The sequence below is a fragment of the Periophthalmus magnuspinnatus genome, chromosome 21, assembly GCF_009829125.3.
Source record: "Periophthalmus magnuspinnatus isolate fPerMag1 chromosome 21, fPerMag1.2.pri, whole genome shotgun sequence".
Taxonomy (NCBI): Eukaryota; Metazoa; Chordata; class Actinopteri; order Gobiiformes; family Gobiidae; genus Periophthalmus; species Periophthalmus magnuspinnatus.
The window spans coordinates 13,428,294-13,442,887 of record NC_047146.1 but is presented as its reverse complement, the minus strand read 5'-3'; the positions used below and the strand labels follow the sequence as shown (position 1 = coordinate 13,442,887).

Here is a 14,594-nt window from a genome sequence, read left to right as displayed (position 1 = left end):
ATTCTCAACTATAATGGGCCATAGAGATATAAAAAAAAGAATAAAGTCGAGTTAACTAAAATTCAAAGTGATTCAAAACTGAAACCATTGTGCGCTTAAAAAAATACAATCACAGCATTTAAAAAACAAAACTGACCTTTTTATTATTTTATCATGGTTGTGATATAATGCCATCTTTTCCACATAGTTTCTTCATCATATTTATATATCTATAGAGATCTTTAACATGGCACGAGTTTTATTGTTGAACCAGTGCTGATGAATGTAAACCAGTCAACATGATTTCATTTTTTTCTCTTATTTACAAGTGAAAGAAATGTACAAGACTCCATGGCATTACACAGTTTGCAACAGTAAGTACAGATACACTTTGTTCCCTCTGTACAATCTAACATAAGTCTACAATTTCATTTTTTACAGTTATGGAGTTCATGATCCTTGGGCTTCGGCACGTACATGGTTCTTTTTCTCTGCTCTTCTCGCCGCATACCCTCGCTGACATAACTTCACCACGCTAAAGAAAAAACTAACATCTATCAATCTAGACAATACTAGAACGTCCATCTAGAAATTCCCGGTCTAATTCCTTTCTCTACTAAAAAAATAATTTTGAAAAACATTCCGCGACTTTCTTTGGCACACATTCTGAACTTCCATCTTTTTGTCGAACTCCTCCACTTAGTACACACAACACACAACCAATATTTAAAGCCGAGTTCATGAAAAAGTCTACGTTTTCTTTGTGCTCCCAAAATGTTCCCAGGAATTTGTGAATGGAATGTCTTATACCCAGGAGTCAGGCGAGCCCGGGTACTGGTCAGCCCTGTAAGAAGGCCGCCGTGTGCTAGCGTAGAAGTCCACATAGTTTGTTTTGTGCGTGTGCGTTTGTGAGCTGTAGTCGACCGCTGGCGGGGGGTACGTGATGACCTCGTCCATGTAAAGGTCGTCGTAACCGTGGGGATGCTGCAGGTACATTCGGTAGGTGTCGTAGTTCCTCCTGCCAGGCTCGTCTGTGTAATACATAGGCTGGAAAAGACAAGGTACATCAACGTGTCAGGGATAATTCAAATAGATTAGGTTCTTTATATAAAACATTCTGACAGTAATAGTTTTATATTAGGACATTTGGGTGTAGTTGTATGTTTCATTCACAGTTAGAGGGAGATCTACTTAAGGAAGCGTGGTTGTAATAGTTTCGAGTTTCTTTGCAATGTGTCAATCAAAATACAATTGAGCTCATCTTATAGTAGAGTATAAATGAGGGATACTTGGAAAAATCTGAAATGGGTAACGGATTTTTGCACAAATTTTGACTATAAGACTATAAAATAAGATTTTGATTGGACCTGGTTCCTTGTTAGACCTGGTTCTGTTCAAAATCTGGTTTTGATCCACCTGAACAAGACTAAAACACATGTCTTATGATTATAGACTATGCTACTACAGGTAATAATTTGAGTTTTCCACATGTGGTCTGTTTGAACAAAGTGGTAAGTAATCTGAAACATTTTAGTTTCAGTTTTTCTAGTGACAGGAAACATCTTGTCACGTCTGCAGCTGTCGAAAAGTACGCTTGACTTCATCCAATAACACAATTTATTAAGTCCTGTAACGGCAGGTAGTGTGATAATAAAGTTACCCTTCCACTCAAGTGTAAAAAAGTAACATAAATACACACAAACTCTGGTTTAAAGATAAGCAAAGATAAGCAGCATTAATATGTGTGTACAATATTATAAAATGTATTGTAAATGAACATGTCTTCATCACATTCACTGTTTGAAATAGACCCTGGATCTCCCTCCGTCTTTGCCTCTATTGGGTGTACTCGTAGCGGGTGTGTTTGAATAGGTTTGACCCTGACAGTTTCTGGAGACTGGCCCAGACCCTCCCAGCAGTCACATCCACTGTAGCTCTGACAAAGGCTGATGAGCTGGGCCACTCCCCGGAATCATCCTTTATCCACAGCGGAACACATGTCAGTCTCTTTGTGTTAAATCAGTGAGCTGAAAGAGCTGATCTTCCTCACCAATTACATTTTGCTGAGTGAAGTGCTCTGAAATAGAGTCTTTTTCAAATGTTTTGCCTTAATATGGGTTAATATGGGTATGTTCCCATTAGATGCCATTTTGAGGACTTTCAACCATTTACAAAAGATACATTTTGTTTTGACTGTTCATAGTGATGAAAAATGAGCACTGTTGCTGAAACGCTTGGATACTCATGAGTTTCAGCTTCCTGTTATTTGTAACATTTTACAGAACTTTTCCCATTCAAAAGATATAATAGTTTGTATTAAAATGTTAATTTGTTATTGGTACTGCCACATTTGGTGTAAAACGCCACATTTGGCCTGTAGCATCTCAAAGGTCTATAGCTAGCACCTTAGCTAACCTCTTGCATTCTCCATAGATATGGAAAAACAAAGTTAAATTCACACAATCCATCTCTTCCTTACTTGTGTCTGTTGAACTTAGATTTTTAACGATATGATGTTAAAAACTGGGCTCAAAAAAACAAAAAAATGACTGATCAGTGTCTGAGCCAGGTAGCCAATATGTGAGCCAGGTAGCCAAAAAAGCTACCTGGGCTAATCCCAATTTCTAATGAATTTATTTTGTATTGTAATGTTACGCAATATGACCCTGTTCTCTTCCTTTATGTAATACATAAGTAGGTGGGAAATGGGACAAGTCTTGTTGTCAACCACATTTCTTAAGTACCGTCCAGTCACAACAGAGGGCACCATCTGTCCAATCAGAGCAGGTTTAAGGGCAGAGGCTCAGACACATAAGCATAGGAGGTTTCTTACACCAGATACTATCTTAAATGAACTATTGTTCATGATTTAGCCGTATATTTACCTGTGTTCTTCTTGGCTCTTCTCTTGTAGGTGAAGAGTAGTAATACGACGAAGGCTTCCCAGACCCTAAAAGATTTTTTAAAACATACAGTTGCATTAAAAGTGGCAAGTTATTGTGCCAAAAAGCAACACATTTCAATCAGTTAAAATGACTTGACTTGAATGTGCAGGAAAGGAATAGTTTAACATCAATAGTAGGCCAACATCTGCAGCTCTTGTGTTTACATGGCCCAAGGGAGGAGTGTTTAACTTGGCTTTTCTGTCAAGCCAGAGAAATCATACAAAGTCAATTTCCAGTTGACTGTGTAATACATGAGGGGCGGTGGCTTCTGCTGTTCACCCTGCCCTCCATGTGCTCCCAACCCCTCTGCAGGCTGGAGACGGCTGGAGACGGCTGGAGTGTGCCCGATGGCCACTCCAAAACCATGTCGCCTTTCTCAAGCTTGGGACAAGTAACAATAAGCACCCTTGTTCACTGCACTGTTTTGTGGTCTGCTATTTTGCATTTCCGATCAGTCAGTAAAAAGACCTCTCTGTACCATTCATTAGCATAGCCTCCCTATTTGTTCTGCATGTAAACACTTGTATGTGATATACAGCCTATGCAAGAAGGAAATGCACAGGTTTTAATACAAACTAATGCTGTATTAGCATAACCTTGTACACAAACTCACTACAATCCATCTTGAAGGACTCCCGCTGTACGGTTAATCGGGCAGGTGGACCAATCACAGAGCACCAATCAGATTCACATAATCTTCATGACATGCCATATTTCCCAATTGCTATCAGCTAGAGCCATCCCAGTTTGATGTGTAGAACGTAATTCTACACATATCAATCTGGTGTGAGCCAGGTTAGTATTAGTAGGCCCTAATTTTAAAAGTATTCCATTTGAGTTTAAGTTAGACAAATGTTAACCTAGCTTTATCTTTTGTCATTATATGTGTTGTGCAAATTGTGTCATTATGTAGGTTTGAAACAAACAAATGTCATTAATAGTAGTAATAATGCAATAGTTTTTAATAGCACTATAGTCACTTTACAGTGTTTTGCATTATTCCTTCTCTCCATACTCTGATGGTAAGATATATGGCAGCCAATCTGTGTCATCAGCCCCTCTGGCCACCACCAATCACTCCCTAACACATCACATTCACACAAGATAATGTAAGTCAAGTGTCTTGCCCATGGACAGGCTGACAGTTCTAGAGCAGCACTAGAGCCAATGTTGCCTCATAGTTGGAGCTGGTATTCCCAGTGGCCCCATCCAAATATTAACCAGGCTCAAGCTTGCTTCGCTTAAGAGATTTAGCACTGATAATGTGGTATGTTAGTGCTGAATGCTAATAGCTCCGCCTAGAATGACTCCAGAATTTGTAATGACATAGTTTGTAAAAATGAATTGATCAAAATTATACCACAATATAAAAGACAAATGACAATATTAACTAAAGTTTTCACATCATCTAAGAAAGGCATTATGTTCTTTGTAGCATAAAAAGTGCATCCACTTTCTCGGAGCTGTCAGGCCTGAGCAAAGATAATGGCAGAAGACAGACAGGTTATAGACTCTGCCCAAAGCGTTTGAAGGATAAAACATATCTCACCCTGCACAGAAAAGCTACAGGCCAGTCTGAGATTACAGTCGAGGAGAGAAAGGCATGCTCTGAATATGGTTTCAAATAAAAGAGGAGAGTACAAGGTCTACATTCAGTATATAATATAAAGGATTATATATTTTATACACATTGGTTTATAATATAGGAGGGAAAAGATCATTCTGTTTAAACAAGTTTGCATGATGGGAAGATATTTATACATTTAAAATTCTACTCTAAAATTCTTTTATTCATCTTCAACATACAGTATCTAAACACCAATAAATGCTGTCAAAAGAATTCAAAGCTACAATATGTAACTTTTTAGCCAAAAATAAACTAAAAATAAAGCATGTTTTTCATGTTGGTTGTTTATTGCCCTGAAAATGTAGAAAAACATCCGTCCTTACTCTGAGTGGGCTTGCATCTCCACAAACCTGACTTGTTGTTTCTTTGACTATAATCTTCTGCAGTATGTCCTAAAACTATCAGTGGAGAATGTTTTAATATTCTTTCCATAGATTCATGCAGGAAAGTTATGTTTTAAATTTGACCTAAAACTATTTTGATGACGTTTACACATAATTTCTGAAAGAATACATTAGGCAAGTTATTTTCAAATTCAACTGATGTAAAGTTGTATCCATGCATTGTACACATACCTGTATACTGGTTTTTAGGTACACTGTTCTCTCCCTGGTAACTATAAAATTGCATAGTTGACTGTGCCCTCTGGTAGTCCCGCAGGGTGTCCCTCCTCTCTTTGATACCCAAGACGGCGGGAGACGACGTGGCACTAGCGGCTGGGAGCAGAGGAAGACCGAGTTAGATTCCTGAGGTTTTCTCTGTAGAATACCACTGTGTATTTTGGTGGGATGTAGCCTCTAACTAAGTGCACTTACCCGGGTGGTTGACGGGGGAGATCTGGACAGTGCTGGTTGGGAGAGCGGGCTGTGACTTGAACCGGTCTCGTTCTAGTGTGGAGACAGGGGTGAGGAAGTGATTCTGCGTCCAGCCATCCTATAAGAAACACACAGAATGATTTTAGTATAGAAGAAAAAATATAGATTCTATTGTTGTAAACTAAATATAAGCTCTTGTTCAGTTTAATGTAGTCTAATTTTTTAAGAAGAAAATGACAAATCATATGTAACCAAATCATCACACATTTTGAAGACAAATCTGAGTCATTTTAAACCCAAATGTATTTTTGTTCCCATCCTCTTCACTATGATACTTCTGTCTGATAGTCTGCCAGCTTTGGCTTGACAAAAAAAGATCAGAGAGCACAGGTGAGGGGAAGAGGGAACCGGTTTCACATCTGTCATCTACTTGTGAAAAAAAAATAAAAAAAAATAGATATTTATATATCAAATACACTTACAGATGGTAACCTTAAACTAAAGCTGTGTGTATTTGAAAGATGAGGAATGGCATTAGATGTTTTTCTTTCCCCAGTGCAGATATATTGTATAAGCAGTTTTCTATGTACTGTCTGTACTAATCATAAAGCGTTTTATCATCCAATAGTCAGGAAGTGCACTTTTAGCATGCTAGTTGTTAGCTTTACTGTGACAAAACTCCACTCTGGTCTCTGAAAATTGTGGAACACACTTATAAACTCATGGTGGTGAATAATTAGGATGCTCAGGATGCATAAGGTAACTTTGGACCACTGCAAATTGTTTAAAATAAAATGTTTTTCACGTCAGTCAAGCACAAGGCCTTTACAAGCTTCATTTTTTTTTTAAATTGCACTTTTGTTTTGTTTTTTGTGAAAATGACATTGACAAGTTGATATAAAAACAAAAGTTGGAGTTTGCTTCTTTTCAGCAACTAATTTTATGTGACAGAAAGTAGCTACATAGCAATAACATGTGTCTTTGTGTTCATAAACAACATTACATGGCTATACATATATACAAAACCACTTGACTTACTTTCTTATAGATGGTCCGTAGATCCCGATACTGCCACAGTGTATTGAGCACCTGAGCTGCGGCTTTCACCACCTTTACAGAATACCTACAAAATAAACATATACATTTATACATCTACTCAACTGGTCTCTAAAATAAAGTGAAAAAGCATCCTCGCTACTCTGAACATGCAAGGACGACATCCAAAACCTCTTGAGGCATTTTTGATGACGGAAAAACATTATAACATGGTGGAAAGAAATTGATTTAGCCCAATACCCCCCCTTTAAGTTATTTAGCCTCCTTATTAGAAACCCAGAAACCTCACCTTGACCAGTGTGCAAACCAAGACTGTTCAACACGGCGACATGATGATGGGAAGTACGCACTGTCCCGAATGCATTTCAGCCCAGAACATTACTTTATATAGAGCCAACTCAAAATAGCTGGCATCCCACCCGTCCACTGGGACAGCAAACCTCAATACACACAAAAGCACCTTCCCTGTGGCTATAGCGTGTCCTTCCTGGCACATTTTAATGTTCGCAGGTATAGCTAATATTTTGTCTAGGGATGATGTATCAGTAATTTGTGATACCAGAGTTTTCCCAGATATCGGTGATTCAGATAAGTGCAAATTTTGACAATATTTTGTACCAATACTTTTAACCATTATTTTGTACCAATATTTTGCACCCTGATTTTCCCCATGTATTTCAGCAAAATCTTGCCCCAGTTCAGATAGATTATAAAAAAGCTGCTCTGGAGGTCAAAACAAGTCAGCTGCGTGCCGTCTACACCTAATTACAAAGCATTCTATTGTCCGATAACCATGAAGTGTGTGTTAGCATGCTAGTATTAGGTTTACTTCCACAGCAAAACTATGCTCTGGTCTCCGAGTTCTGAAAAGCACTTATAAACTAATTACTCTGAATAATTAGAATGCTCGGGATGCAGTTTTTCATGTTTTAAAGACAGAAAAAAAATCAGGTACAATGTGTTTAATATCCATTGTTGACAAATCGCGATTATCAGCCAAGAGCAAGTCAAATGTTGCGGATATCGTATCAGCTCAACAAATCCATATTGCTCCTTTCTTAATTCTACTGCTCTCCTCACCTGTCCCCTCGGCCTTTAGTGATGTTGACCAGTTTTTCGATGCCCCCCGTGTCGGCCAGGGCTTTGGCATTCTCCATGTTTTTGCTGGTCACCTCGTGCAGGGTGCAGCAGATGGCTGCGACGGTTTCATCAGAAAGCAGCGTGGTGTTCCCCCCAGGCAGCCGGTTCACTAAGTCCCTCATAGCGTATTTACCTGAGGAGAAGAAAGAGGGAAATAAATGAGACTGGCATTGAAGTAGCAGTACTCTTACTTCAGTAAAGGTTTTGGTTGCTCTTTCCACTCTGAGTACGTCTACAAGGTGACAAAAGTGACAATGTAAAATATCAACCTTTGTGTTTCTTGTGCTGCTGTTTCAGATATAAAGTAGTTCTTTCAATTTTACTGTAGTCTATCCTTTGAAAACACCAGATTTTGTGCATTATTTAATGTTTAGTCCTTCCAGTTACACTAAATTATAAATTCTAAATCCGGTACATCCCGACTTATTCTTGGAACATTTTTACTCTTACTTGAATAATTTGTTGGACCATTATTTTTTACTTTAACTAGTAATAAGCAAGTAATAATAAGTAATATTATTTTAAAGTAAAGTTACTCTTACTGGAATTCAATGCTTGGCTACTCTACTCAGTTCTGCTTATTGAGACAGGAAATCAGTTTTGTTTTGTTTGTGTACATTATAAAAGAAAGGGTTAATATTCATTTGGCAGGGTCTTTACAGTTAATAAAAGTACAAAGTAAAAAACATGTGGACAATATTAAAAGGTTGGGGGCCATGTTGTCTGTAAATCCTTGAGTAAACATCAGTGATCCAAGTTTATTACATGTTTATCTTAGACCTTAAAACTACAATCAAACGTCTTCCTCCCTCCCAAAGATGATAGTACTTTTTTATCCAACAGTTGGTCCAAACGTTATCTGATAGCCTGTTATGACATGGTATTGATGGGTTTCATTACAAGTTACATGACATACATTGCCGTGGATGACATTTTGAGAACTTTTTTTTACCATTTAAGATTTTTAAACATTATAGCAAGAATCAAACATTACATGACCTGAAATAAATAGATAAACATAGTATGAATACAAATGTGTGATAGTGGTAGATAGTGGTAGTCCTTTGGCTACTTTCTTGCTTGGAACTACTACTGGAATGGTTCCTTTTTTTCTTTTTAATGGTGGTGTTGTGGGATTTCTATGCCATAACAGTAGCTAATAATGCCAGTGATGCTATGATAAGAGGGCCCGGTGTAGTATATTTACCTTGTGTGTGCGCCTTTTCTTAGGGACAGTTTTTTTTTTAAATTAAATGTCATCAAATCCTGTTACATACGTCTCTGTCTTACTATTGTTACACATGTCATATTCAGATTACACAAAGATATTCCATCTAATGCTGTATACACTATAAAATTGTATGTTTTTTCCAATGTGTTTCTATTTTACTACACTATTGTGCTACTATACAGCACAATGTAACCAATGAAACTAACAAAAATGAAGTCCTAGTAGAGTCGGAAAAGCATCTGGCGTAAAACATTCAAACACCACAAATGTAATATACAGTCAGTGATTAGCACCTCCCTGAAATATTCACTGGCCAGGTATGACATTAAGTATCCAAATGTCAAATACCGCATATAGCCACTTTAGCCCATTATTAGATACATGTACCTATAAGTTCTTTGTTCCTAACGTCCAGTGCCATATTCCTCAGCGCCGTGGCAACAGAACACACCACGCGATCGTTATCCATCCGCAACAGCTCCACCAGAATGGGCAGTCCTTTTTCTTTTCGCACCGCTGCCCGAATATACGCCGCAAACTGCAAATAAACAACATTACAACTTATAGCACGGGATTTCTGTCACTGTCTAGAGGTCTTAAGGTGCACAACAGAGGAGATGTGACTGATATTAGGGATTGTGATTGTACCTTCCAGTTGCCCGCTGATAGGTTTTGAAGAGACCCAGCCGCCCCCTCTAAAGTGGCAGGATTGGAGCTCTCGGCCAGTAGTGTAAGGTAAGGCTTAACCACAGCGGGGTGCCACAACATCTCCGCACCTTTGGGAGATTTGGAGAAGCCGGGTATAGGTCCCACACCGTCCCACTAGACAGGAAATGCAATGTTATTTGATTTATAGCCTTATAGTGGTGCCATACAGTACATGCTAGATATTTATGATGTGAGGAGCGAGTGCTAGTGACTTGTCTGATGGAAGATTTTGTCGTTGATTGCTGAAAATTCAATCTTTTAAATAGGCAAAACTCCTCTAAGTCTTTCAAAACAAGAACAAATGTGACTGAAACTTATGAATAGAGATAAAAATTGGCTTTATCGACCAGGAAACAGGGAATTAGTAATACTTTAGTTGGGTGCTTGTTGAGTTAAAGTGTAAAATTAGGCAAATGTGTCCCTTTCTGTACAGTGTGTAATGTATTTATATAACTACAAAAACAGGACTCTAAACTACATAGCCTAATATGGGTCCTTTAAGCTGTTTTCTGATCTGTTTTATAATCCAGTTTCCTCATCAAAAACATACCTGGAGTGGTTTTGTTTCATTCACACATGTTTAAAACACAAACCCTGCATATTTAGGCTGCACCTCCACCTTTTAAACTCCATACACCTTCACTAGAACCATTTGGATAATTTCAGCCCAGGACTTGCAAATCTCTACTGAACTAAACCACTTGATGACATCACAAGGTGGAACAGAGCCTTCTGAGCTTTAGAGATGCCGACAGACTAATAATAAAGGGTCACTCAAACATGTGTGAATGAAACAAAACCCAACTATGTATGTTTTTGAGGAGTTAATGACTTTATAACGTGGCTTAAAGCTCACAAGAGTCAATATAGAACGTTTAATGCAAATATTTTTTACATATTTCAATCGATACAACATCTATCAGCTCGTTGCCAAACTCACCGTGTCCTCTTGTGGACTCTTTTTCTTCTTCTTCTTGCGTCCCCAGCAGCTGGAGTCCTCCTCTTTGTTTGGCGACTCACATCCTAACAGCCCGTCCACCTCACTCCCCCCGATCATCCGCGAGGGGGGCATCTCCAGCTCCAGGCGGTACGACAGGTTCCTCAGAGTGCAAATACAGTTCTCCACGATCTGTAAGCACAATTTGATCAAGTTAGTTATTTTTTTCCTCTTTGTTCTTTAGCAGCAAATAAAAGCACAAAGAACAAGATAGAAAATACAGTTCTGGATTAGGTAATTTTGCTTGTATTCATGAAAATGTTATTGGTTTGCCTCGAATGTTCCCACGTAAGGCATTAAAGTTGACCATCCATAGAAATTAGAAATCTCAATGTGACTTTTCTGGTTAAATAAAGTAAAAAAAAACTCCATGGAGACAAACAGGAGAGTTACAGGTCAGATCTGTGGAGAGGTGCACCCACTCACAGTAAAAAAAATGCATGTTTTTTCAAGGTTTATATGAGAAGTAAAATTAATTCAAGATAGATACGTTTAATGCCATACAGTGGAACATGCAGTGGAATAAGACCTGCATGGAGACAAGAGGGTAGCAGACACTCCACCAGGAAATAACCCAAATATAGTTTACATATCTTACTGTCAGAGTTGCAGAAATATGTATACATTTAAAAAAAAAAATTTATACTGACACAAGAACAAGACAAGTGTCCGAATGATGCACCGGCACGACGGCAGGCCCTTAAATAACTGACAGAAGCTACAACACACAAATCACTAGTGTATCCATGGCCTTTCCTAGCGTTACGAATCAATTAGTCACAGCACCTAAAGGCCGTTTGGTTAGAAAGACTATCTCCGAGCTAGGCTAATGGATTGAGCCCCATGCTGTTTGAGAGGGCTAGCTAACAGAATGTCAATGAGCATTCATGACCGACAGAGGAGAGGCCGAGCTCCCATAGGATTACAAATGAAGCACTTGACTCTTGAAGTGCTTTACACCGCATAAAAGTACATCTGGGAGCGTGATTCAATCTGACATGCCCATAAACTGTCAGTAACGTGTAGATAAGGCAAGAGCTCTGATCATGATATTTTAATTGGACAACGCTTAGGGCAGTGAAGCGTGGAGCAGTTTTCCGCTAGCTTCTGTGCGCATAACTCAGACAGGAAGACGTCTTTAAACAGGCAACAGAAGATTTCCCTCACGGTTCTTATCTTATGGAAACATGTTTTCCATCAAGTGAACAGTCAATAATGCTACATGTAAGAAAGCGCTGGATTTGATTTGATTATAACTGAAGTCAAGTGTATGTACAACCGATACGGGTTGTACTTGCTCTTCTTAAGATGTGTTCATGTTTTAAGGTTGAGTAGCGTTTATAACAAGAGGAATTTTTAGTTAAATAACTCATAACTGCATGGATGTACTGTAGTCTGGAGTTACAAATTACAATTTAATTAATAAAATATACACAAAAAGTGGCTATAAGTTCAACCTAAAAGTATTTCTTGATGTATAAAGTTCACATTCAGTTGCACCAACTTAAAAGACCTGATTGTTACAGTCTTAAAAATGTGGAAAAACTACTTCATCTTAAACTGTTACAGTGCTCCAAAGTTATTCCTCACTTATCTTATTCATTCCGAGCATCCTAATTATTCACAGCAATGAGTCTATAAGTAATTTCGCAACTTTCAGAGGCAAGAGCAGACTTTTGCTGACACAGTAAAGCCAACAACAATTAGCATGCCAGCACCACACTTACTTACTCTCCGACAGTAAAACTTATTTTGACCTCAAGAGCTGCTTCTACAATATATCTGTACTGGGACAAGACAAATTTTGCTCAAGTACATGGCAAAGAAATTGTTTTTGAGTATGTCTGAGTTCAAGTGATGCATATTATTATATATTTTTAATAGCAGTATAAATCAAACACGCAAACAAAGCCGTGCGGGGGTGTGCACGCACTGTACCTTGCTGTCAAAGTCCGACGTGTTGACGCAGGCCTTGATGACGTAAAGTAGAGAGTCCACCAGCCCCTCGCATGTGCGCATCTGTTTTCTGGCCTCCTCCCCGGCCGAACTCAGGTTTCTGTCAAAACACCCACGCAACATTTGATTAGGGGCTTAACTCCACAAACAAATGGGCAATAATGACACAAAATGGCAGCTGTGGCTTGAAATGTATAAAATGCGTGTGGTCTACTCTGGACTTAAAGGATAAACGTGAATAACTAGATGTCTACCGTAAACAATAGTGGTATAGATTTGTATATATGCACGGTCTTGTTTGAACCCACTGTGTCCAATTAAAGTGCTGTGTTCTACATCCAGCAGAAGGCTTCAAAGGAATTATCCCCCAGAGAAAAGCTAGACATGTTACATCACCACTCACTGGACCGCCCAGTACAGAATAGGGTCAAGTATGATCAGCCAGGATTCATGCCATGCTGTAAAAGCTCATAAAACAAAATTTATACATATTATACTCATTATTATATTTAAAATCCGTAAGGTTTTAGTCACATATTCATTGTTTTTTCTTCATTGTAAGTGATGGGTCATACTTTGATCTACTGGAAGTAATTGTAGCAGTTGTCCACACAGAGGTGCTAGTGCAAAGCAAGCAAATCTAGACTATTTAAAAAAAAAACAACCCACACCAACAGCCTATAACAGGGCTGTCCAAACTTCTTTCAGAGGTATGCATATGGTCAGAACAGTGAGTCATTCAGATGGGAGCATTTACACAGAGCGACAGCACCTTTAATAAAGCTCGGAACGTTTATTACAGGTCTGTATCACAGTGTAATCTGGTGTTTTTAAGGTTATAGTGGTACAAACACTTATGACATTTCAGCAAATCTTACCCCCAGGCCAGATTTTGACCACCGCTTGACCCAAAATGATTAAAATAACATTAACTCTACATGTGCTTTTTAGACAGTATGTGCACTTTTAATGAGGTTTAGCAAAATGACTTACAAAACTTACAATGGCAATACTACACATGATAGTATTCGACTATTTGAACTCAACGTAAAATAACTTGCAAACAGCTGTGCCTGACTAGAAAATTAAGTTAAGTTAAATTTTTATGAATCCAAATGACAAAAATATAATGAATTTACTTAACAAGGGCTGGGCAGATTGGGTTTTACTCGTTATGCACATGAAATCAATACTGTAAGCTATTTTTATTTTGGTTTTGAAAAGAAATCAAATACAAATTCTGGACTTTTTTTCCATATCGCCGAGTTCTACTTATAAGTTACAAGCTGACAAGTTAATAACAGAAAAAACACTGGTAAATCAGTCTTATTTCAGATGAAAGAACTACAAAATCGGCATGTAAAGTCTAACCTTGATGTAAATTGTTGTTGTCGAATGGGTCTGGCTGGTTAGGCTGTTATCCTTATTATGTATTTTGCATAGGGCATCTTTGCGGGGCGTCCTGCCATGTGTGCTATGATCAACATCTACCTCATGCGGTGCGACATCTCCAGTTCATTAAACATCCCTATAGGAGTTTGCATACCTCAGGCAGCCTGTGGTGTTCCTCAGCACCAGAGAGGAGTGGAATTTTAGCTTGTGGTCGTCATCAAAAGTACTACTGCTCCAGCCAGAGTGTGGGATGATCACAGTGTTTGTCAGCGGGTTTAAGGCGTCCCGGATGATTGTCATTTTGACCGCATCGCATGAGGACAGGTTCCACAGCACCCCTGGATGTGCAGAGAGACATTTTGGATTTGAGTATGAGATTTTATTTCTTTCACACCTTGTGCCATTCATAAAAATTGGAGGTTCAAAATTGAGCTGTGCCTCCCGTTCAGAGGTTAAGACTTAAGACTGTCTCAAACCCCAGAGGTCCTCAAAGCTCTCCTCATCACAAGAGAGCGGGACAGGGAGAGAGAAAGAAAGAGCAGAGGCAAGAAAAAGAGAAAAGAGAGAAATACAACAGAAATTAAAAGAGATTTTCTTTATTGTGTCTGTCAAAACATTTTACTATTATTCACAACTTGTGCTACTTACGAAAAACTAAACTGAAGTATTTACATGTATTTGCATATGATTTAAACTATTTACAAAAAAAAGAGTTGAGAGGGGGAGAGAGAAAGGAGAGAAAGAAGAG

General features: G+C 38.5%; 1 protein-coding gene across 4 annotated transcripts in view; it reads right to left on the bottom strand.

Moving 5' to 3' along the window:
• Nucleotides 1–117: 117 nt before the first annotated feature.
• Nucleotides 118–14,594, bottom strand: part of pkp4 (plakophilin 4) — a 106,068-nt gene continuing 91,591 nt past the window's right edge. For all 4 annotated transcript variants that reach the window (XM_033987450.2, XM_033987448.2, XM_033987449.2 and 1 more), the window contains 11 exons: nucleotides 14,001–14,184; nucleotides 12,437–12,554; nucleotides 10,442–10,630; nucleotides 9,442–9,615; nucleotides 9,181–9,331; nucleotides 7,503–7,695; nucleotides 6,405–6,489; nucleotides 5,367–5,484; nucleotides 5,127–5,267; nucleotides 2,865–2,929; nucleotides 118–1,026 (listed from right to left, as the gene is read on the bottom strand). In XM_033987450.2, the coding sequence (XP_033843341.1) occupies nucleotides 784–1,026; nucleotides 2,865–2,929; nucleotides 5,127–5,267; nucleotides 5,367–5,484; nucleotides 6,405–6,489; nucleotides 7,503–7,695; nucleotides 9,181–9,331; nucleotides 9,442–9,615; nucleotides 10,442–10,630; nucleotides 12,437–12,554; nucleotides 14,001–14,184 (1,661 nt within the window). In that variant the 3' untranslated portion in view covers nucleotides 118–783. The remainder of the gene's footprint in view (nucleotides 1,027–2,864; nucleotides 2,930–5,126; nucleotides 5,268–5,366; nucleotides 5,485–6,404; nucleotides 6,490–7,502; nucleotides 7,696–9,180; nucleotides 9,332–9,441; nucleotides 9,616–10,441; nucleotides 10,631–12,436; nucleotides 12,555–14,000; nucleotides 14,185–14,594) is intronic.